At 39.1% G+C, this 26001-nt stretch overlaps 1 protein-coding gene across 3 annotated transcripts in view; it reads right to left on the bottom strand.

Annotated features, from left to right (window-relative positions):
* The window catches only part of prkn (parkin RBR E3 ubiquitin protein ligase), a 199078-nt gene that overhangs the window by 15607 nt on the left and 157470 nt on the right, over nucleotides 1–26001 (bottom strand). For all 3 annotated transcript variants that reach the window (XM_067386802.1, XM_067386804.1, XM_067386803.1), the window contains 2 exons: nucleotides 7368–7429; nucleotides 5609–5758 (listed from right to left, as the gene is read on the bottom strand). In XM_067386802.1, coding sequence (XP_067242903.1) covers nucleotides 5609–5758; nucleotides 7368–7429 — 212 coding nt within the window. The remainder of the gene's footprint in view (nucleotides 1–5608; nucleotides 5759–7367; nucleotides 7430–26001) is intronic.

Raw genomic sequence — 26001 nt, 5'->3', positions numbered from 1 at the left:
CCACATGCACCACTCCCCCAAACATACAGGTATTAAAGAAGCTGGTGCGCATCCACTCATACAGATTTGTTCTCGAAGTGTCTTCTATACACAAGCGATCTGAAAGTGCAAGCTTCCTCTAAAAGAGCAAGCACAGATGGAGAGCGTCTTTTTAAATGCCTTTCTGTCTGTGTGTTTCTGTGTGTGGTTGATATCTCTAGTCCTCGGACGGCCACGATCTTTGTCTCATGTGTTTGGGTCGCACCCACGCTGAGACAGCCTTCGTAGGTGGTTTGTGTCTTCACTGCGAGAACATGACCATGGCAAAATTGCAATCGCGACTTTCTTTACTAGAGACTCTCATTCTGCAATGCACAAAGCCTTGGCAACAAACAATCAGGGTGATCTGGGGGCAACAACGGGAGCTTTTCTGACCCCCACATACCTCCCATTCCTCATCTTGCTATTGCGCCCAGTGGAGTTCCCGGATGAGTTCAACGTTGCGTTACATGATGCAGCTGAGTTCTCATTTGGGGCTCCAGATGAGGATGAATTATCAATCACAACATCAGGGGATAGGCTAATGCCTTCCAACGCTGAGGACTCAGCTGGACTCCCACCTTCAGGAGCTGTAGCCCAGCATGAGTTTGATGCTGAGTTGGTGGCCATGCTTGATCGGGCCACCACGAGCATCAGCTGGAGTGGAATCTTTCACACTGTCCCAAGCGTTTGCGGTTGGATGATTGGTATCTGGACCCCAGTGCCCTTCTTCCCAGAAGTGCATGAAGAGCACCTTTGACTGCCCGGTCCCGCTTTGTAGCCTCTTCCATCCTCACTACTCTTGACAGTGGGGCAACAATAGGGTTCATGAAGGTTCCTCACGTGAAGTGTGCAATTGCAGTGCATTTAGTATCATGTGAAGACTGAAGAGTGTAAGAACCAGTGATTTTAAACGCACAGCTACCTGACAAATATTTTTACAGCTATCCTTCCATGTGAGGAAGATCCATTTAGATCCGCTCTAATGGATAGATCCGCTTAGATCCCCTCTGACGGACAACAAAGTTGAGTTATCACTCCAGCGTGAGGAAGATCCATTTAGATCAGCCCTGATGGGTAGATCAATTTAGATCCGCTCTGACAGACAACAAAAAACTCCCTGAAACTTCCTAACTCTTCCATCCAGGTATTCTCTTTTTAGGGGCCAAGCCCCGAAGGGGCTGTAGCCCCTATTGTAATTGTACGTTTTCCCTTTTATTATTATTATTCTTCCTCCCGAATGGGAGTCTATGGCAGCCCTATCAACGGAACATGAGAAAATGATGAAATTTGGCACAGTTGTAGAGATGCTCATGAATAGTGATTGGACAAAATTTGGAGTCTCTAGAACCAACTCTATAGCGCCACCACCAGTTCAAAATTTCAACATTCTAACGGTTTTAACATTTGAACTCTTTGTCATAGAAAAATTAAATTTAGTTCATCTGATTCGTCTCTTCATGCTGATGCTATTCAACTTCTTACATTAAGTCTCCACCCATTACAGTAGCGGCCATTTTGAAAAGTACAGTATTTGTTTTTTTCGCTTCTCCTCCTTCAAAATTTGTCCAATTTTGTCCAAACTTTGATCAGGTGATCTTTGGTCTGAGCCGCACATAAATGACTGAACAGATTTTTTTTATTCATCTTTGTTCAAAAGTTATGATGTCACGAATTTAACGAGGTTGACCCAAAATTGCTATAGAGGCTGTATCTCATATATAATGCTAATTGCTTAGCATGCTAACCAGTTGTCATTCTTTTTAATATGGCTCTTCAGCTATCAAGTTAGCCATGAGCTTCATTAGCATTAAATTAGCTTAGCATGCTAATATGCTTTTTTTTGTAAATTCTTTCTTACACTAAAAGGTTTCTTCCACGGCAGGTTGAATATGTGTCATGAAGTAGCTCAATGTGTAAAGCCAGGTACCTGAAGAGCCCAGTACCCAAAGATAGCGGGTTCGAATCCCGTGTGGAGGGGTTTTATGAAAAAGTGTGTTTTGATTCCTTTATTGCCTCTTGGATTAGAAATAAATGCTTTTTGTTTCATGCTGTGTTCATTTTCATCTAAGCTTCTGTACATTCTGAGATCATTCTCGCCCATAATTCTGAACCAGCTGTTTCATGTTTGTTCATTTTCTGCTGTTTTTCCTCTTCCTGCTCTGTATTGCGCTACAGCATGATGAGCTGCAGAATGATCTAAAGTAAAGTTATTATATATAACATTCAGTGCAGTTTTATTAAAATTCTTCATTTTAAGTTCATTTTCACATGAACTAGTGAACTTCGGCATTTGTGCCAATATTCACCTTCACAGTGGTGCAATGAGATGTGCAATGGACGCTGAACCTGGAGGTCGTGGGTTCGAATCCCGTGTTGGGTGGTCATTATTCAATTGTGTGTAATGAGTCATTTTGATTCCTTTTTTATCCAAATAAGCATTGTACTAATATTTATTCCTCTTGAATTAGATACAAGTATTTTTAGTTCATTCTGTGTTAATTCTCATCTGAACTTCTATTGATTTTCATTTCATTTCCACCTGTCCTTCTGAACCAGCTGTTCTGCATGAACATTCAATTTCTGCTGTTTTTGCTCTACCTGCTCCGTATTGCGCTACTGCCCCTTCTGGGGCTTGGCCCCGAATTGCTGCTTGCAGCTATATTTTACTGTTATTTTTATTTCTTATGCATTCCATTTTTATTCTTATGTATTTGTTTCCTCTTTATGTAAAGCACTTTGAATTACCATTGTGTATGAAATGTGCTATACAAATAAAATTGCCTTGCGTATTGCTTTTTCTTTCCTTCCTTGCTCATGTATACAGCTTGTTCTCATCTGTTTTTTTTTTTTTGTTTTTGTTTTTTGTGACCTGTCTTCACTATGTGCTTCCAAATCCCTACTATTATTAACACCCGTAAAACTCATGTCACATGTTGGAGGCAGAACAATCCTAACAACCAGCGTATTTTTCCTATGTCCTCTCGTACATTTTTTTCCCCCTATTGTCTCTGGAATTGCCTGTCTGTTGTAAATAAAGCAGACTTCTTTACTTCCTTCTTCATTAGACTTCATCAGTACCTCATGGCCCTGACTGAGACCTGGATCAGACCAGAGGACACTGCCACACCTGCAGCCCTCTCCACTAATTTCACTTTTTCACACATGCCTCGCATGACTGGGAGGGATGGGAGTACTAGTCTGCTCATCTCAAGTGAGTGCAAATTTAATCCTTTACCATCTCTGTGCTCCTTTTAATCACATCACCAGTCCTATTAAAATCCATTTTGTAGTTGTTTATCATCCCCCAAATCAGCTAGGTAACTTCTTGGAGGAGTTGGATGTGTTAATACCATCCTTACCTGAGGATGGTACTCCTCTGGTAGTTCTTGGAGACTTCAACATCAACCTAGAAAAACATCAGGCTGCTGACTTCCACACTATGCTAGCCTTGTTTGACCTCAAGTGAGTACCTACCTCGGCTACTCGCAGATTAGGTAACCAAATGGACCTTATTTATACATGCTTCTGTTCCACTGATCATATGTTGTTTACTCCACAGCACACCTCAGATCACATCCTCCTCACTCTAAGCCTCAACCTGGCTTGACAGAGCACACACTCCTTCACCTTTCATCGTAACCTATGCTCACACTCACCCTCCCGCCTATCCTCTTTGGTCTTATCCACATTTCCTCACACTGGTACCTTTCCCACAGCATTTAAGCAGGCTTGGATAACCGCTCTGCTGAAGAAACCCACACTAAATTTGGCACATTTAGAAAACTACAGACCGGTATCCCTTCTTCCATTCATTACTAAAACTCTACTTTTCTCACACAGAACAACCTCCTGGACAACAACCAGTCTGGTTTCAAAAGTGGCCACTCAACTGAGACTGCCCAGCTCTTGGTAATTGAAGCTCTGTGACTGGCAAAAGCAGCTTCTAAATCGTCCATCTTGCTGGATCTGTCTGCTGCTTTTGACACAGTTAACCACCAGAACCCTCATGACGAAGGGCATCTCAGGAACTGCACTCCAATGGTTCAAGTCTTACCTCCCTCTCAGGTAGGTCCTTGAGGGTGTCGTGGAGGGCGCCTTGAATGGCGCCTTGTGGTGCAATCCCAAAGAGGCACAAAATCATTTTCATGGACCTTTACCTTAACTGCTCCAAGCTTGTGGAATAACCTGCCCAACTCAACCTAAGCTACTTTCTTTAACCATTTTCAAGAAATGGCTGAAGACGCATCTTTTTCATCAACACTTGACCCATTAATACTAACACTTACTATTCTATATATCTATTTAAAAATAGATATATGTTACGTGTACTGTGCTAGACTAACTGGGACTAGTCACTTTGTAAGTTGATTTGGATAAAAATGCAAATTTATGCCTGCAAAATACCACCACCTGGCATAATTGTCCTAGACTCCTGTCCAGGGCCTGTAAGTTTATTTCGTCTCTAATGGTGAAGGCTTAAAGCGGAACTCAGTAAGACTTGCGAAGCTCCCCCTACAGGTTCCTTTAGTGAATCACACTGTCGTAAATACTCCAAGCGCAGCTCTGGACTACAACGTTCACCAGCGCAGTAGTTTTGCAAATACAGTACAATAAATCTCGATGCAGGTGGGTAATTTTCGAAACTGTCTTCTAAAGTCACAATATATACATTGTTTTTGAATTATCGTAAAGCATTTTGTCACTCTCGCATGAACGTAAATATGAGGCGAGATTGTGTCGGGTCGGTGCAGCTCAACTTGCAAGTGCTGTTTTCTGGCATAGATGTGCCAGAGGGGGTTAGTGCACGCCTCAAACACACCACTACAAGTCAATTAACCATCGTAAGGACTTAGAAAACTATTTATGAAGGTAAAAAAAAGTTACTTAGTTCTGCTTTAAAATGCTATGGTCATCCTGCAAGTCCATCAGGCCAAGGCACTTTAAGATCTGCATGAGGGTAATTCTGAGCCAGGATTGATGCAGGAGCTGTGTTCAGCGACTGACTTCGCTATGAGCGATGATGGTCACAGCATGGGCTCTAGGCCAGGCGATGACCACTATGGTGGTCCAGGAGCACCATCTCTCGCTGAACCTTCCTGAGATGTGGGACGCTGACAAAATTCGCTTTCTTGACGCCCCCTTCTTCCAGGGTGGCCTTTTCATCAAGGACTTTGCCCAGTAGTTCTCAACAGTAAAGAAGCAGAGGGAAGTCATTAAACACATACTGCCTCAGCACGATTCCTCTGCCACCTTCGGTGAGGCCCCGCACCCTGTCTTTTCATCGCAGAGGGTGTCCACTTGTAATGTAGTCAAACCTAATCATATTAATTCTGTGTCCGACATTGTAGAGAACAATACATAAAACGCATTACCATTCTAAAACATCAACCCTGTATAATTTACTCTTCATCTTCTTCTTCTGAATCAGTTTCTGGTTCTGGATCAGCATCTACGACTGACTGGATCAGGGAGTCCGAGCTGATGTGTTTGAGTGGAGTCGATCTACAAATGGCTTACTGACAGTTGACTCTGCAAATTTTAATAAAAGCTGTTGTGAGGTAGTGAAACAGTGTTAAGAGGATCTTACCCCACAGCCTAGTCCATTTCCTAACTCACAGCAGACTCTCCTTCCATCATCCACAGGAAGCAGCCCGGCACCACATCCTGGAGCGGGACACAGAACTCCTCCCATCTGAAGAACACACTCCTCCGCTGCATATCGCTGGTAGCGCTCATACTGGAAAACAGAGATGGACTGATACTAAAAAACAGCTCGGTAATGTTAAAAAGAAATAGTTGATCCAAAAATGACTCACCCTAATGCCATACAAAACCTGTATGACTCTCTTTCTTCTGCAGACATAAAAGAAGAAGAAACCACACAACACTGGACCCCTTTGACTTTCATTGTATGGAAATTTTGTTTTATAATTTCTCAAAATATAGAAGAAATAATATCATATCAATTTAGAATGACATGAGGGTGAGTAAACAATGTCAGAATTTTTATTTTAGGTTGAACTATCCCTTCAAGTGTATTAAAGATTCTTGCAAAAAAGTCAAACACAAGTTCAAACAATGGATGATTCTACACTTTTCAATAAAAATATGTCATAAGACACATTTAATTTGCATTTTACACTCGGTTAACCCCATAAGGACTAACATATGAAACAAGTCAGTAAAAATCTATTTATTTTTAAATGGAGCATTTACTGAACCTCTAGACCTGAACCTATAGACAAATACAGTAAATAAATAAAAAGCCTGCATATGTTTTTTGTAGAGTATATTTGATACATCAGGCTGATATAGGCATGATATAGGAGAATGTGGAGCTCATACTCAAGGAAAAAAAAACCTAAACTGAGCAAAAACATGCAAGTTAATGATATTTACTGTATCTGGACAGTAAAATGAAAAATGAAATGAAATTCTGAAATGAATGAAATGAAATTCTGATAGCATGTAACCACTGAGATCTTTAACAGTCCAGCAGACTACTTACATAAAATGCATATAAATACTAGTGTCTCTCTGTATCTCCCAATAATATGTCTTAGTAAAATTATATTTAAATGCCTAGTTTTATTATCAAAGCTCTGTTTTATTGTGGGGGAAAACATATAATGCACTGCAATACAACAAAGATTGAGAAATGAACAAATAAACGTTCCTCAAAGTTTTCAGTTTTCAAAGTTTTGATTATGTTGATTATTTAGAGGCTTTGGAAATTTGTGTATCAAATACGATAGAGCAGGCATTAACAAGCAGTTGATCAAATTATTATTATTAGTTTATGACCCCTGAAATTAGATTCAGATGTCAAAAGTATTAGTATAAAAACCACTCTGTGTTAATCCGGCATACATTTGGTTGTGACATCTGGCCCGCAAGCTGACCGTCCCAACAGGACAGGAGAGAGTGAGATGAACAAGATGCACACAGATGTCAGGAGAGGCCACTTGCCATAACAACATGTTCTGAAACAACTGCAGAAACATCCCTAATGAAGCTTTGCAAAGGTGTCACATAACAGCTCCAATTGGCGTGAAAACTTCAAAGACAAAAACTTGGTGAAGATGGAGGGAAGAACAAAGAAACCCACTGAGAGGATCCCTTTTCACACTGCAAGGATGGCTGGCGAGACGGTACGGAGGTGAGGTCTTGTTGCGTGCAGAGGCCTTAGTGAATGGCATGGAACAGCAGATGGGCCAATTAAGAGCCTCTCGCATGTGACCATCTGACAATCAGGATAAACTTGGATTTCTCATGAGCCGTGATCAGGACAGGGAAGGTTGCTGAGAAGGTGTGTGTGCATGAGACCTGCCGATCTCCAAACCTACCTGCTCATCTCCCAGGACTCGGAAATGATGAACCTCTTTGATGAGTGAATCAGGACAGCCGGCTAGAGACAAAGAAAGAAAATAAGTGATACAGTCAGGAACATTAGTATGGGCTCAAACAGCTGTGCAAAGCAGATAGTTTACCCAAAACTATATATATATATATATATATATATATATATATATATATATATATATATATATATATATATATATATATATATATATATCATCATTTACTCAACCTCATGTTTTTCCAAACCTAAATGAGTTTATTTCTCCAGTGAAAACAGTTTGAAGAGTTTTGGGGTTCAAACAGCATTGGAACCCATTTGATTGTAAACACAGACATTTTTCAGAATATCTTTTTTTTGTGTGTTTCACAGAAGAAATAAAGTCATGCAGCTTTGGAAGGACAAGAGGGTGATTAAATGATATGCTAATTTTCATTTTGATTATTTATTTCTGGTATGAATAGGCCTTTAGATCAGCATGAAATCCAATCGTGCTCCATGTCACATGCTAGTTAGTGTTGGTTTTGTGGTGGTCTGACTGGTGAGATCTATCCAGGTCAATGACATGACACCCCCATTTATTCTAAAATAGTACATTCTAGAGGCAATTGACAAGGACATGAATACACCTCTCCTATAATGAAAACATTTTGTAATTTCTGAGTTATGTTCTAAAATATGTGTCAGAGTGATGCAACTGTCCTGATCAGTGTTATTTTAGTATCATTGAGACATTATAATATTTATTAGATATTGTTTTTTTTGTTTTTGTTTTTGTTTTTTTTAATGTCTAGTTTTTATTCATTTTATTTGAGTTAAATCAAATCAAGTAAAACTAAAAAAAAATATTGCTTTGGCAACTAGCTGAACTAAGTGTATATATATAAATGGTTTTAGTTAACTCTAATAACCCTGGTCATGATATTATAATGAAGGAAAATGCCTTTATTAACAGGATGAAATTCACAAAAAGACAATTATATTAAGCAGTTCAGCATAATCTTTTAATATTATTTATTAGGGGGAAAAAGCAATGAAGCAGTTTTGTTAAAATCACAAGGTGTGAGGAAATGATATAGAGAGGACCCCAGCAGTGTCAGTGTCAATAAGTCTTTAAAAATTTAATGAATTCAACATTTTTTTTCCAAGGCAAGGTCTAAATTCACAAAATACCCTATGATCCCAAATTAAAGTGATTTATGAATTAATAATTAATCATAGTTGTAAAAAAATAAAAAAATAATATATATATATTTTTTTTTAAACTTTAAAAATCAATACTTTAGATGTCTACACTCACTTGCATTCAAAGTGTAAAGTAAATATGTGCATAAATTTAATTGATGGTTATACCACATGACATTTTTGGAGTCATTTAATTGAAACTTTTGTTGAACATATTAAAATCTTCAAAATCATATGAATCCAAAATAAACTTTACTTTGTTCTAAATTAAGATTTTTTTCTTCATCTTAGCCACTTATTTATCACTGACCCATACCAAAACATAGCTGGTGAAGCTGGTTGACCTACATGAGCTTTCTAGTCCCACTAATTGAGCACTGAAGTCTTGCACATCAAGCTAGCCAAAAAGCCTGTTTGGCACACCACTATCCAAAACACAACATACAGTTGCTGTATGTTGTCATTTCAGCAGGGCGTTCCTTATCAGAATGCAACAAGAAATGACAAGTGCATGTATTAACATACATTATGCTCCATATCCCGTACTCGGGCACACAAAAAATAACGCTAATGAGCGGTGCTCTTCGGGAGACCCACCACTTGCGATGCTGATACACACCAAAAAGCCACCTCAGGGTCACGCTCTGAGAGGAGACACCTTTTATTTGAGCCACCTAATCTCCAGGAGGAGAGGAGAAGCACCTTAATGGGAAACAGAGCCAAAGAGGTCCCTCATATTTCTGGTCCGCAGAAAAAAGCTCGCCGTTAAATCTACACAGGATAATTATGGATGGCAAATGAGTGAAGATGAATGTGTGCAAGCTTAGGCAGGGGTTCGACCTCGAACTGGCAGTCCAATCCTCTCCTCTAACAACCGTGGTGTAATGATGTGGTCCCTTTTGTAGGGAAACGTTTTGCTTTAGACCAAAGATTTGTGCTACACACCAATTATCCCTTAGGAGACTAATGACTACTCTAATCTGCATTTGATGGCACACACACACACACACACACACACACACACACACACACACACACACACACACACACACACACACACACACACACACACACACACACACACACACACACACACACACACATCCTTGGACTTCTCCGTACACCTAAGCAGAGTGGAACTTTAAATTACCAAGAGTGAAATGGAGTGATCTGTAAAGATGAATGTAGATAAAAAAGGCTGATAGCATCTGAGTGCATACAATACAAAACACATACTTATTGAAACGGCAAGAAGGACTTTCGCATCATGGACGTTCCGCTCCCCACCATTTGCTTTTGTGCGAATAGATAAAGAAAATATGCAAGCTGTCGGGGTTCATTTGAAGCTACTAAATAACTTCTTGACAGACATAAAAGACAGTAAATTTAAACCCTGAACATCAATTTTAATCTTAATGTAAACAGTTATTTACTTTATTGTTTTACTTTATTATTCAAAGGCTTTAAATTGTTAATCTTAAAGGGATAGTTCATCTAAACAATGGGGGTATCCAGGGAAGCAGAAGGAAGCAAGGATCTATATGCAGAAATTTATTATAAAAAAAGCAAACCATAAACAGAATCCAAGGAAATGGAAAACACATATAACAACTGACAATAAAACACAGGGAAACCAGGGCTTAAATACACAAGGGCTAACAAGGAAACAATGGACACCTGGGGCTACAATCAAGGGCAACCAATATGAAATGAAACTACAAAAACCAGTCCAGGAAATGGAACAAATGAAACAGGAATTTCAACATAAAAAAACATGATAGTCATCATTTACTCTCATGTCGTTCCAAACCTATAAAACTTTCTTTGAAACACAAATGAAAGGAGTTTTGAAATAACCCCATCATAAAACCCCATAGGAAATCTTAAAGGATTAGTTCACTTTCAAATAAAATTTTCCTAATAATTTACTCACCCCCATGTCATCCAAGATGTCCATGTAAATGTATATGCTTTATATAAACAAATGATCCCCTTCCAAGTGGATCCGCCAAAACTTCCTACGCCTAAGTGCTAATTGGCCGGTGGTTGTGGACTTTAGTCCAGACACACACGATGCGAGGTGACAAAACACTCGGCTTTCAACGCTGTTTTTGACATTGGTTCGGTGTGTAACGGTCTTTAGTGGAATGGACTTTCCACAGTGGGACAGAAATCTCTCAGGTTAAATAAAAATATCAGCATGTGTGTTTCAAATTAAAAAAAAAAAAAAAAAAAAGTGTTATGGGATTGGAATAACATAAAGGTGATTAAATGATAACAGAATTGTAATTATTGGCTGAATTAACCCTTAAAAATAATAATTAAAAAAACTAACTCTTTAAAATTGATTTTGTGAGCTTCTTTCCCATCTAAGAAGTGCAGAGACAACTATGGCTGTGTCTGAAAGCTAAGGCAGCTGACTTACTGCCTCACTGCCTTATCTGCCTCACTGCCTTTTTTAGCTTAAATGTTGTGGAATGGAACGCACAGGATTGTGGGATATCAGAGGCAGCGAAGGATACATCTCTTCTGCCTTCAAAAGTCAATAAGATGAAGGTATCTCTGGAGACAAGAAGTGAAGCTAACACTGAAGGACACATTCCAAGGTAGGAAGGCATCAAGGCACGTCCGAATCCAAAGGCAGCATTTTTCAGCTTTCGGATGCAGCATATAAGTAAGACATGTGCTGATTTCCCTAAAAACCCTTTTACAACATACCAGACAGTATCTGGACATTTACAGCCATATTCAGAGGTGTAAGAGTACCCAAAAACCATACTTGAGTAAAACTACAGATACCTTACAGAAAAAAGTTTGACAAGTTTGGGTGAGTAAGGGGCAAAACGCACAAGATATAGTACTTTCAGTGCCCTGTAGATGGCAATATCACTACTTTTGTAGCAATAAACTGCTGCAGAAAAAGTTAGGTGCAATGCAAAATATAAAGGGTAATTGCATTACTCATCAAAAATGTATTGGAGTAAAGAGCAAATACTAATTCAACAATGTAATCAAGTAGAGGGTAAAAGTACCTAATATCTTTGATACTCAGTAAAACTACAAAGTAGCCAAAAAGCTACTTAAGTACAGTAACTACAAACCCGATTCCAAAAAAGTTGGGACACTGTACAAACTGTGAATAAAAAAGGAATGCAATAATTTGCAAATCTCATAAACTTATATTTTATTCACAATAGAATATAGATAATATATCAAATGTTGAAAGTGAGACATTTTGAAATGTCAAATGCCAAATATTGTCTCATTTTGGATTTCATGAGAGCTACACATTCCAAAAAAGTTGGGACAAGTAGCAATAAGAGGCCGGAAAAGTCAAATGTACATATAAGGAACAGCTGGAGGACCAATTTGCAACTTATTAGGTCAATTCGCAACATGATTGTGTATAAAAAGAGCCTCTCAGAGTGACAGTGTCTCTCAGAAGTCAAGATGGGCAGAGGATCACCAATTCCCCCAATGCTGCGGTGAAAAAAAAGTGGAGCAATATCAGAAAGGAGTTTTTCAGAGAAAAATTGCAAAGAGTATGAAGTTATCATCAACTACAGTGCATAATATCATCCAAAGATTCAGAGAATCTGGAACAATCTCTGTGCGTAAGGGTCAAGGCCGGAAAACCATACTGGATGCCAGTGATCTTCGGCCCTTAGACGGCACTGCATCACATACAGGAATGCTACTGTAATGGAAATCACAACATGGGTTCAGGAATACTTCCAGAAAACATTGTCGGTGAACACAATCCACCGTGCCATTCGCCGTTGCCGGCTAAAACTCTATAGGTCAAAAAAGAAGCCATATCTAAACATGAAGAGATCCAGAAGCACAGGCGTTTTCTCTGGGCCAAGGCTCATTTAAAATGGACTGTGGCAAAGTGGAAAACAGTTCTTTTTGGAAAACTGGGACGCCATGTCATCCGGACTAAAGAGGACAAGGACAAGTTGTTATCAGCGCTCAGTTCAGAAGCCTGCATCTCTGATGGTATGGGGTTGCATGAGTGTGTGTGGCATGGGCAGCTTACACATCTGGAAAGGCACCATCAATGCTGAAAGGTATATCCAAGTTCTAGAACAACATATGCTCCCATCCAGACGTCGTCTCTTTCAGGGAAGACCTTGCATTTTCCAACATGACAATGCCAGACCACATACTGCATCAATTACAACATCATGGCTGTGTAGAAGAAGGATCAGGGTACTGAAATGGCCAGCCTGCAGTCCAGATCTTTCACCCATAGAAAACATTTAGCTCATCATAAAGAGGAAGATGCAACAAAGAAGACCTAAGACAGTTGAGCAACTAGAAGCTTGTATTAGACAAGAATGGGACAACATTCCTATTCCTAAACTTGAGCAACTTGTCTCCTCAGTCCCCAGATGTTTGCAGACTGTTTTAAAAAGAAGATGGGATGGTAGTGGTAAACATGGCCTTGTCCCAATTTAAACATTTGATATGTCATCTATGTTGTATTCTGAATAAATATTGAAATTTGAAACTTCCACATCATTAGGGGCCAAGCCCCGAAGGGGCTGTAGCCCCTATTGTAATTGTACGTTTTCCCTTTTATTATTATTATTCTTCCTCCCGAATGGGAGTCTATGGCAGCCCTATCAACGGAACATGAGAAAATGATGAAATTTGGCACAGTTGTAGAGATGCTCATGAATAGTGATTGGACCAAATTTGGAGTCTCTAGAACCAACTCTATAGCGCCACCACCAGTTCAAAATTTCAACATTCTAACGGTTTTAACATTTGAACTGTTTGTCATAGAAAAATTAAATTTAGTTCATCTGATTCGTATCTTCATGCTGATGCTATTCAACTTCTTACATTAAGTCTCCACCCATTACAGTAGCGGCCATTTTGAAAAGTACAGTATTTGTTTTTTTCGCTTCTCCTCCTTCAAAATTTGTCCAATTTTGTCCAATCTTTGATCAGATTATCTTTGGACTGAGCCGCACAGAAATGACTGAACAGATTTTTTTTATTCATCTTTGTTCAAAGGTTATGATGTCACGAAGTTAACGAGGTCGACCCGAAATTAGTATAGAGGCTGTATCTCGGCCAAACTTTGAGCAATCGAAACAAAAATTGGTACGCTTCATCAGAACCATGGTCTGAGGGTCTATGCCAAACTTGGGAACAGCGCCACCTACAGGTCATGAGATATAAAAAATGGCTATTTTGGCCAATAACTTTTGAACAGTTTGTCAGAAAATCAAGATCTTGGTGTCTATGGAATCTTTGGATCATGCCGAATCCGATTCTGTCAATATTGGATGTATCATGTGTCCGCCATTTTGAATTTTGTCATAAATTGCGATATCTTTTAAACAATTTGACATATCTTCACAAAAATTGGTATGTATGACCTTTAGAAGGTCGTGAAGGTACCTGAGAAGTTTCAGCACAGCGCCACCTACTGTTCCACAGATGTAATGATTATTTCAAAAACGCTTATAACTTTTGAAAACACTTTCCAAAATGTGTATGCTTCATGTCATTTTATTCCCTGGCTTATGCCGATTCCGACAATGTATCATTTGCCATTTTCCTTAAATGTACCTGTCTGCCTGAAGTAAATGAAAAACAGTTTTTTCGCTACTCCTCCTACAAATTTTGGTCAATTTTGTCCAAAGTCAGCTCAGATGATCTTTGGACCGAGCCGCACAGAAATGACTGAACAGATTTTTGATATTCACTACCATTTCCGAGATATTCATCTCTGAATGTGACCTTGCTTGTGTTTGTTGTCTTATGCTAGTTAGCTTAGCACAGTAATTGCTTAGCATGCTAAACTATTGCTATTCTTTCTAATGTGGTCTTCAGTCAACAGGTTAACCAAAACTTAGTTGGCATTAAATAACTTTGCATACTAATATGGTTAACATGCTATGAAGCTTTTTTTTTTGTGAACTCTTTCTCACACTGAAACCTCTGCTTAGCATACCGATGAACTTGCATGGCTGATTAGCTCAATGTGTTACGCCACGGATCCCGAATGCTCTGCATCGTGGGTTCGAAACTCAGTGTGACACATGCCCAGACCGCATGAGGTACTGTGGCAGGAAAAGATGCAGAACTTGTGTCTGTTCTAGGCATTCTGCCTAAAACTGGTCTAATCTGAAGCTATCACATGCAATTAATTTATGTCCAAATTCGTAGTTATTCTTCTTCCCCCTGTATGGTAATCAATGAACCATAAGAAGGAAAATTATCAAATTTGGCATGCTTGTAGTGATAGTAATTAAAAGTAATTTGACCAACTTTGGAGTATCTAGGACTAAGTCTATAGCGCCACCACCAGTTCAAATATTCACTTTTGTAAAGGTTATAACTTTTGAACCCTTTGTTCCAGAAATATGAATGTCAATACAACTGATTCCTCTCTTCATACTGATCACATTCAATATCTTACATTAAGACTCCACCCAGTACAGTAGTGGCCATTTTGAAAAGTACAGTATTCCATTTTTTCACTACTCCTCCTACAATTTTTGTCCAATTTTGTCCAAAATCAGCTCAGGTGATCTTTGGACCGAGCCGCACAGAAATGACTGAATGGATTTTTGATATTCGCTACCATTCCCAAGATATTCATCTCTGAATGTGACCTTGCTTGTGTTTGTTGTCTTATGCTAGTTAGCTTAGCATGCTAATTGCTTAGCATGCTAACCAGTTGTCATTCTCTTTAATGTGGCTCTTCAGCTATCAAGTTAACCATGAGCTTCATTAGCATTAAGTTAGCTTAGCATGCTAATATGGTTAGCATGCTAAGTAATGCTTTTTTGTAAATTCTTTCTTACACTAAAAGTTCTCTTCCACAGATTGTTGAATGTGCATCCTCAAGTAGCTCAATGTGTAAAGCCAGTTACCTGATGAGCTCTGCACCCCAAGATAGTGGGTTCAAATCCCAGGTGGAGCGGTTTTATGAAATAGTGTGTTTTGATTCCTTTACTGCCTCTTGGATTAGAAATAAATGCTTTTTGTTTCATGCTGTGTTCATTTTCATCTAAGCTTATGTACATAAGTTCTGAGTTCATTTTCGCCTTTAATTCTGAACCAGCTGTTTCATGTTTGTTCATTTTCTGCTGTTTTTCCTCTTCCTGCTCTGTATTGCGCTACATCATGATGAGCTGCAGAATGATCTAAAGTAGTTATTAAATATAACATTCAGTGCAGTTTTATAAAAATTCTTCATTTTGAGTTCATTTTCACATGAACTAATGAACTTCGGCAGGTGTGCCAACATTCACCTGCACAGTGGCGCAATGAGTTGAGAAATGGACATTGGACCCGGAGGTTGTGGGTTCGAATCCCGTGTGGGGTGCCTTTATACAATTGTGTGTAATGAGTCATTTTGATACCTTTTTTATCCAAATAAGCATTGTACTAATCTTTATTCCTCTTGAATGAGATACAAGTGTTTTTAGTTCATTCCCTGTTCATTCTCTGAACTTCTATTGATTTTCATTTCATTTCCACCTGTCCTTCTGAACCAGCTGTTTTGCATGTACATTCAATTTCTGCTGTTTTTGCTATTCCTGCTCCGTATTGCACTACTGCCCCTTCTGGGGCTTGGCCCCGAATTGCTGCTTGCAGCTATATTTACATTCTGTTTTTATTCACAATTTGTACAGTGTCCTAACTTTTTTGGAATCGGGTTTGTAATTACATTTACTCAAATACTTTACACCACTGGCCATATTGTATTTACACCTTCATTCTAATGTTTATTCTGTGTGATTAGATAGAAGCAAATAGCCACATATTGCACTGATATTTCCACAACAAAAAATGGAGAAAGTTCTAAAGGTCACACAGTAGTAACCTGTAGCAGCTGAAGTCTCCAGCGCACACACCGTCCTGTGGACTGCAGAATGCTAATGTTGCTAATCCTCCTCCAGGGCTGCTAGCACAAACGGCGGCTCACTTTTCTTATGCAAATGGGGGCGAGCGCACTAATCGCACTGGACCCGCCGGGGGACTCACAGGCTGCCAGCAAATATTAGAATTATAGAGAGAAAAAAGGCTCACATTTGTCTAAAAATAATTAAAGATAAAGACTACAGAGGGATGACATGTTGTTACCATAGCAATGAAGGAGTGTAGCATACTGAGAGGTGAACTTTTCAGGACACACACACATAGAGAGAGACATATGGAGAGACCAGTTAGTCTAGCATATCTCCTGTGGAGTTACCTAAGGTCAGAGCTATGGCACAGCTGTTAGCACACATCAGCTAGAAAAACTGGAGATTTGGTGCTCGCACAGTTTGAATCCGCCCATCCCATACCCATATTAACTATACAATAAAGAGTCCATATGAGGGTAGTGCATGTGCAAGTGACAACAGTTCGTCATCATCTGTCCTTCCTAATGCTAGTGTTGTCGAAAGTACCGATTTCAGTACCAAGTTAGTACTGAAATTTTAAAAATGTAATGATACCAGCATTTACAAGCTGATAGACACCTGCTTTCAAACACTCCAATAAGGATCTGTGTAAGCGTTCAGTGAAGAGCGTCAACGATGTCTATTTACAACATGTTTTTGAAGCGCGTGAACACAATGGCCAATCACAGACCTATATGTTGAGCACGTGAACACAATGGCCAATCACAGACATTTCTTTTGAGCGCCTGAAAACAATGGCCAATCACAGACATATATGTTGAGCACGTGAACACAATGGTCAATCACAGACAAATCTGTTGAGCACGTGAACACAATGGCCAATCACAGACATATCTGATGAGCACATGAACACAATGGCCGATCCCAGACATATATGTTGAGCACATGAACACAATGGCCAATCACAGACATATCTGATGAGCACATGAACACAATGGCCGATCACAGACAAATCTGTTGAGCACGTGAACACAATGGCCAATCACAAACATATCTGTTGAGCACGTGAACACAATGGCCAATCACAGACATATCTGATGAGCACATGAACACAATGGCCAATCACAGACATTTCTTTTGAGCGCCTGAAAACAATGGCCAATCACAGACATATATGTTGAGCACGTGAACACAATGGTCAATCACAGACAAATCTGTTGAGCACGTGAACACAATGGCCAATCACAGACATATCTGTTGAGCATGTGAACACAATGGCCAATCACAGACATATCTGATGAGCACATGAACACAATGGCCAATCACAAACATATCTGTTGAGCATGTGAACACAATGGCCAATCACAAACATATCTGTTGAGCACGTGAACACAATGGCCAATCACAGACATATCTGTTGAGCACGTGAACACAATGGCCAATCACAGACATATCTGTTGAGCACGTGTACACAATGGCCAATCACAGACATATCTGTTGAGCACGTGAACACAATGGCCAATCACAGACATATCTGTTGAGCACGTGTACACAATGGCCAATCACAGACATATCTGTTGAGCACGTGAACACAATGGCCAATCACAGACATATCTGTTGAGCACGTGTACACAATGGCCAATCACAGACATATCTGATGAGCACATGAACACAATGGCCAATCACAAACATATCTGTTGAGCATGTGAACACAATGGCCGATCACAAACATATCTGTTGAGCACGTGAACACAATGGCCAATCACAGACATATCTGATGAGCACATGAACACAATGGCCAATCACAGACATATCTGTTGAGCACATGAACACAATGGCCAATCACAGACATATCTGATGAGCACATGAACACAATGGCCAATCACAGACATATCTGATGAGCACGTGAACACAATGGCCAATCACAGACATATCTGATGAGCACATGAACACAATGGCCAATCACAGACATATCTGATGAGCACATGAACACAATGGCCAATCACAGACATATCTGATGAGCACATGAACACAATGGCCAATCACAGACATATCTGATGAGCACATGAACACAATGGCCAATCACAGACATATCTGATGAGCACATGAACACAATGGCCGATCCCAGACATATATGTTGAGCACATGAACACAATGGCCAATCACAGACATATCTGATGAGCACATGAACACAATGGCTGATCACAGACATATCTGTTGAGCACGTGAACACAATGGCCAATCACAGACATATCTGATGAGCACATGAACACAATGGCCAATCACAGACATATCTGATGAGCACATGAACACAATGGCCAATCACAGACATATCTGATGAGCACATGAACACAATGGCCAATCACAGACATATCTGATGAGCACATGAACACAATGGCCGATCCCAGACATATATGTTGAGCACATGACTAAAACAAAGATGTTTTTATGAATCTGCTCAAAAGCACTCAAAATGCTAGAGGGAAATGCTGGTATCACCACATTTTAAAAAATTCAACACTGACTTGGTACCGAAGTTGATGCTTTTGACAAAACTAACTCATGCTACACGAAACTCGCATGAGTGTCAGTACAATTTTGTTTTTACAACTTTTTCAAAAAGGATGCATTAAATTAATCAAAAGTTTCCATTCACAGCTGCAAATTTAACTTGTGTGCAAAATTTTGAATATTGCATAAAACATTTGTGGATACAGCAGCTTTAACATTATGGGTCCTATAAAACACCCGGCGCAATGCGACGCAAGGCGCAGCGCAAGTGTGTTTGCTAGTTTGCGTCCGGTGCCATTCGCGTTTTCCCGTTCAGCGCCACATCCTTAAATTAGTAAATGCATTTGCGCCAGTTAGTGCGCCCATGGGCGTGCTGGTCTAAAAAAGAGGTGTGTTCAGGCGCATTGCTGGCGCATTGCTATTTTAAGGAGCTGAAAATAGACTGCGCCATAGAACAACTCAAACCTGGTCTAAAGTCTAAAGTCAATGGCGCAATATTTTTTTGTTAGAGCGCGTTGGTAGAAACTGCGCCTCTGGGCGCGTCCACAGTGCGCGTTGACTTTATTACACACAGGGATGCGCATCACACAAACATGCCAAATATTAAAAACAAAAGGATTACAGTGAAGAAGAATATTATTGTGTAGGCTACAAAAATATAAAAATGTAATGATGCATGTATTAGAATTAGGCTACCTGTTTTCAATTCAGCCTATTACTACTTATAATGATGAACGAAATTGGCTAATTAATTGAACAATCGTGCCAATACACACACACACACACATATATATTATATATATATATATATATATATATATATATATATATATATATTAACTGACTCATCGCAGAGGGCTATTTGAAAGCCTGCCTTTGCAAGCCCACTTTAACTTTGCGCATGAGCAGATCGGTTTCTTCGCTTGAAAAGTGTTCAGCTTTTCCGCCAACAAATTCCGCCATGTAAATAGCAATCCGCCATGGCGCGAGCGCATCTCGCTCTTAAAGGGAATGGGAGATGACACTCTGATTGGTTTATTGAATGTTACGCCCATTACTCATTAAGAGAATAGGGACAACCCATTTCAAAAATGCGCCCCGGCGCATGGACTGTTTTTCCGTCGTCACAATAGCAAAAGTGGATTTGGACACGCCCTGAGTGCACCTGCGGCGTGCGCTTTACACTTTGCGTTTAGATAGTTAAAATAGGGCCCTAAGTGTTCAAGATAACAAAATCATCACTTGCTGGGAAACGGGCGAAAAATATCTGTAATAAAAATGAAAGTTGCTGCAATCGTTGACACCACTGTGGCTTTTTTCCCTACATAATAAATAACTTGCTCCTCAGGGTGCGCAGACAAAATGCAATAACTGCTGTCACGTTCTCTTGCATTCGGATGCTGGTATAGATGCTCAGATAATCAGTAACCAAAGAAACTAAAACTAAATGGAGCAGAGAAACAGGAACAAAGGGAAACAAAACAGAATATAAAAGTCCATAACTGTGACAACAGGTCGGAAATCAAGAGATTCATCACTACTATCGAAGCAAGAAAACATGGATCGTATTTTTCAAACACTGCTTGCAAACCATCCACAAATATTTTATTATATTCAAAGATAAAATTCCAAACACAGTCAACTTAATAGCTAGTAAATATTTTCCATGTAATCTTGTTTTATACATCTTTATCAACTAAAATATTCTGTATTAAATGCCTTTATATTTTGGAGAAGTGGTTCCTTACAGGGGGGTTCATTATACCTGGGGATTCATAAACTTTTTATAGTGCATAAGAAAAGATGAGGCTCTGAGAAGTAATGAAGTAGTGGTCTAACGCTGCAGGCATCTGGCAAAACGATGATGTTAAGTACTATTCATTTGACATGGTCAACTTAGAATCATGCAGCATAGTAAGACCTGAAATGACAAATGAAAGTTGAAGTGATATACTGCAATGAGGGGAAAAGTCACACAGTGAGACAAAGAAACTTCGATTGATTTTATTTTGTCATGCTGGAGAATCCACCATCTGCCAGGCACAACTATGATAAAATGTCTGCCAAAGAAACAGCAAAAAAGCCTGTACATCTCATGCTTGGCTGATCAATATCTGTTTAGTCTCCTGTGCAATTAAATTGATCAGTTGTGCTGTGTTGTACAATTCAATTTTACTTACAAAAGAAAATGTATTACACCATAATGAAATCAATACAGACACACGCTAATGACTGCCTTTGCCTCAAAACAGACATCTTTTGTTCGGCTTGTAAACGTGTGGTGTCATGACAATTTGACTAGTCGAACTATAGAGCACTTCAAATCCTCAAAGCTCAAACAGTTTCTCCTGTGTATGGACCATTTGGGAGGGATCAAAAGATGCAAACAAGAGGAGGAAGATCAAAGTTTAACTCCCACCCATCTTTTTGATCTGTACTGAAAGCGTGCGTGTTTGACGCACACTCACAGAGTTACAAAGATGGCATCATAAGCCTGGCATGACTGTTAAAGCCTCATTTAGCTACTTTCATAGCTTAATTACTATTCGCAGTTTGTCAGCAGGGAGGCAGCTTAATGTATAGTGCCTCCTGCTGACTGACGCAGCTGTTTGAGTCACGCTCGAGAAATGTTTTAGGAAATGAAGCCAGCGGGTCCACGGCAACTCTAAATTTAATCCAACCGCAGGGGTTAGTTAGCTACTTAATGTGGATCTTATGGTTCTAGCACACTGCAATCCTGATAAAAGCTTGTGTTACACGTACAAAAACACTCCCCTCCACAGGAGATAATGAACCAATGAAGGTTTCTAACTTGATCATGGGCTTACCTTTTTCTGCATATTAAAAGGTTAGTTCATGTAAAAAAAAACAAAAAAACAAAAAAAAGGATAAACTTATTTACCCATCCTGATGTCATTCTAAACCCATCTGACTTTCTTTCTTCCGTGCAACACAACAGGAGAATTTCTGAGTCATGTTCGGTTTTGAACATCAACAACTTGCTGCAATAGTCAAGTCAATTTTATTTTTATAACACTTTTCACAGTACACACTGTTTCAAAGCAGCTTTACAGAAAATCATGATGTTAATGTTTAGAATGTCTTAATATATTCATGACTTATTTACATTTACTAGATTAGAGCTACGTCAGTGTACTGTATGTATGTGGATAAAGATTTACATTTTGCGACAATATAAACAATCAAGCAGTTTATATTTGCTATATAGTATACAGTATATTGCTTTACGTAAGTGTACTGCAATACATCTAAATGTGAATATGCAAATGAAATGAGAAATATAAGGAGGAAAAGATTTTCCTAATGACTTAAAGTCAACATGAAACCTATACTGACCCTTGTTCTTGTTTAATGCACATTTCTGATCTTATTCCGCACAACTGACCAGTGCACATTACTCCAAAGAAAACTCTAAAGAAAAACAATCTTTTGTCTTTGTAATATTTAATCAAAATCAAAAACTCTGAGGAAAAGTCCAACCAAAAATAGATTCTGTTATTATTTACTCACCTTCATGCCATTCCAAACTTTAAATGACTTTCCTTCTGTTATTAAAGTTGATTTAATAACATTCTGGTATGTAATGGCCACTTTTATTTTTTTTATTTTTTTACAATCCAAACTTTTCAAGATGGATTTGGTCAAAAAGTTGTGAATGGTATTTCAAATTGACTATACATTTTAGCTTGTTACCACACAAAGCTATCATATAAGTAACAATTGTTTAATATCAATTATATATATATATATATATATATATATATATATATATATATATATATATAAATAAAAGCCACCTTTTGCTTTAATGACAGCCATTAATCTTTTTGGATATCTTTTTGGATATGTTTGTACTAGCTTTGCACACCTAGATTGGGGAATATTTTCAAATATTCCATGGTGAGTGGCAATGGACTGCTCTCTTCACGTCCATCCACAGATTTTCTATCGGACTTAAAGAGTTAGTTTACCCAAAAATGAAAATTCTGTCATTTATTACTTACCCTAATGACGTTCCACACCCATAAGACCTTCGTTAATCTTCAGAACACAAATTAAGATATTTTAGTTGAAATCCGATGACTCAGTGAGGCCTGCATAGCCAGCAATGACATTTCCTCTTACAAGGTACTAAAAACATATTTAAATCAGTTCATGTGAGTACAGTGGTTCAATATTAATATTATAAAGCCACGAGAATATTTTTGGTGCGGCAAAAAATAAATAAATAAACAACTTATATAGTGATGGCCGATTTCAAAACACTTCGCTTCATGAAGCATCGGAGCGTTATGAATCAGTGTATCGAATCATGATTCGGATCGTGTGTCAAACTGCCAATGGCTGAAATCACGTGACTTTGGCGCTCCAAACAGCAGATTCGATACACTGATTAATTTATGCTCGATGCTTCCTGAAGCAGTGTTTTGAAATTGGCCATCACTAAATAAGGCGTTATTTTGTTTTTTTGGTGCTCCAAAAATATTCTCATCACTTTATAATATTAATATTGAACCACTGTACTCACATGAACTGAGTTAGTTGTTTTTAGTACCTTTATGGATCTTGTTTAGTCTATGCAGGCCTCACGGAGCCATCGGATTTCATCAAAATATCTTAATTTGTGTTCCGAAGAGGAACGAAGGTCTTACGGGTGTGGAACAGCATGAGGGTATGTAATAAATCACAGAATTTTCATTTTTGGGTGAACTAACCCTTTAAGTCAGGGCTCTGATTTGGCCATTCAAGGACCTTCCTATCCTTAAGCCATTGCGTTGTTCTTTTGAAGGTATATTTAGGATCATTGTCATGTTCTTCAGCTTCATCTTCAGCTGTCTAGCAGAGGGATGCAGTTTTTCCTGTGGCAGCATCCATTTTCCCTTCAATCCTGAACAAACTGCACAGTCCCCATTGAAGAGAAACACCCCCACAACATAATGCTGCCAACACCATGCCACCCAACATAGCGCTTGGAGCTCAATTAAAAAAAGGTAAATTTTGGTTTCATCAGACCATAGCACCTTTTGCCAGATGAAATCAGAGTCTTCTACAAGACTGAGTGTGGCACTTTTTCAGGAAAGGCTTCTGTCTTTCAACACTACGATACAGGCCAGCTTTGTGTAAAACTTGTGAGATAGTTGTCACATGCACAGACCGACTAGTCCCAGCCAATAATGCCTTGCAAGTCCTCCAAAGTTGCCTTTGAACTGGTAGCTTCTCTGATCAATGTCCTCCTGGCTCGGTCATTCAGTTTGTATAGACGGCCGGATCTAGGCAATGTGTTGGTGGTGCAATACGCTTTCCACTTCTTAATGGTGCTCTGAACATTACTCAGAGGGATAGCTAAAGCCTTTGAAATGTTTTTGTAGCCTTCTCCTAACTTCTGCCTTTCTACAACTTTATCCCAGAGGTCTTTTCCCAACCACTGTGAATTATTTGCAGTACCATGTGCTACTAACAGTGGAATCTTCAATAAACAGCTGGTTTTATTCCAAAGTAATAAAATCCACTATAATTGACGTCAGGTTGGGCAATTAGCCTGGTGTTTCATCTGAAAGTTGATTGGTTGCACCTGAGCAAGTTTATAATAGGTGTGTTCGTCATCGGCTGCGGCTGGTTGTAACTGATGTAACTTCACGTAGTGACGCTCGCGCTGCGTTTGCATACTTTATCACAGCTGAAGCGAAATAAACGCAATATTTGACTAATACACTGATGTTTCAGAGACATTTTCATTCAATACTTTATGTACTGCTTACAGCGTCTACGTTTTTTTTTTCTTTCAGTTTTATTTTGATAAATATGAAACAATACAACATCGCGACTACATGAAAAGAGCTTTAACTGTTAAGCATTAGTTGATTTGTAAGTATTAGTTGAACTGAAGGCGTGACTTTATACGTGAAACATACGTGATCATTGTCATGCGGTGAATCCAGCCAATCGTGAAACAGCTGTGTTGTCATCAGAGTCTGTGCTGCTCCTTTTGAGCAACTGCACTGTCTGACTCAGGCAGCTGATCTTGAATCGCTTTCGCAGTACTTTGTAGCAATATGTCACAGTCACATGGCATCGGTGCTGTCTCAAGTCGAACATTTCTAACCGCCATGCAGTGCTTCAAGTCAGCTGCCGATTGGTCTGTGCAGCGCTGCATCAAGTCGAACAAGCCTAATGGTATACTCTAAGGGGCTGATCACTTTTCCAAACCAGGTATTTCACTAATTAATTTTTAATAATCCTCCAGAATGCTTTAAAATGTTATTTTCACTTTGATGATGAGGGTTACAATCTATACATAAAGCTCACAAAAGTTAAACTTACTTTATTTTATTTTCCAGGGTGTAATGTTTAAAAATTTAAAGATTTTCACAGGCTATGATGACTTTCTATAGGCACAGTATACATACATTTTAAAAGTATTCAATTTAAATTAATGAAAATTTTAAGAAAAAAAAATGTAATATGTATTTTGTATATAATATGTACTTTGAAGGTGCAGTAGGTGATCTGGGAAATGCTAATGTTAGCCTGCTAGCATTGAAAACATACAATCCCACCTTCCCTGCAAATCACCATCTAAAGCCACGCCTCCACCAAAACACTGAACGCACACACACACACACACACACACACACACACATGTTTGTTTTTGTGAATTGTGGGGACTTTCCATAGACTTCAATGCATTTTACACTGAACAAACTGTACATTCTATCCCCCTACCCTGCCCCTACCCCTAAACCTAACCCTCACAGGAAACTGTGCAAACTTTTACTTTTTCACAAAAACTCATTCTATATGATTTATAAACCCATTTACATTGTGGGGACCGCTGGCTGGTCCCCACGATGTAGGTGAACTCAGGTTTATATTACATCATGGGGACATTTGGTCCCCACAATGTAATATAAACAAAAGCACACGCACACACACACACACACACACACACACACACACACACACACACACACACACACACACACACACACACACACACACACACACACACACACACAGCTGCTCTCA

The sequence above is a fragment of the Chanodichthys erythropterus genome, chromosome 5 (genome assembly GCF_024489055.1).
Source record: "Chanodichthys erythropterus isolate Z2021 chromosome 5, ASM2448905v1, whole genome shotgun sequence".
Taxonomy (NCBI): Eukaryota; Metazoa; Chordata; class Actinopteri; order Cypriniformes; family Xenocyprididae; genus Chanodichthys; species Chanodichthys erythropterus.
Note: the sequence above shows the minus strand (reverse complement) of the source record. Positions and strands in the feature narration are given on the sequence as shown.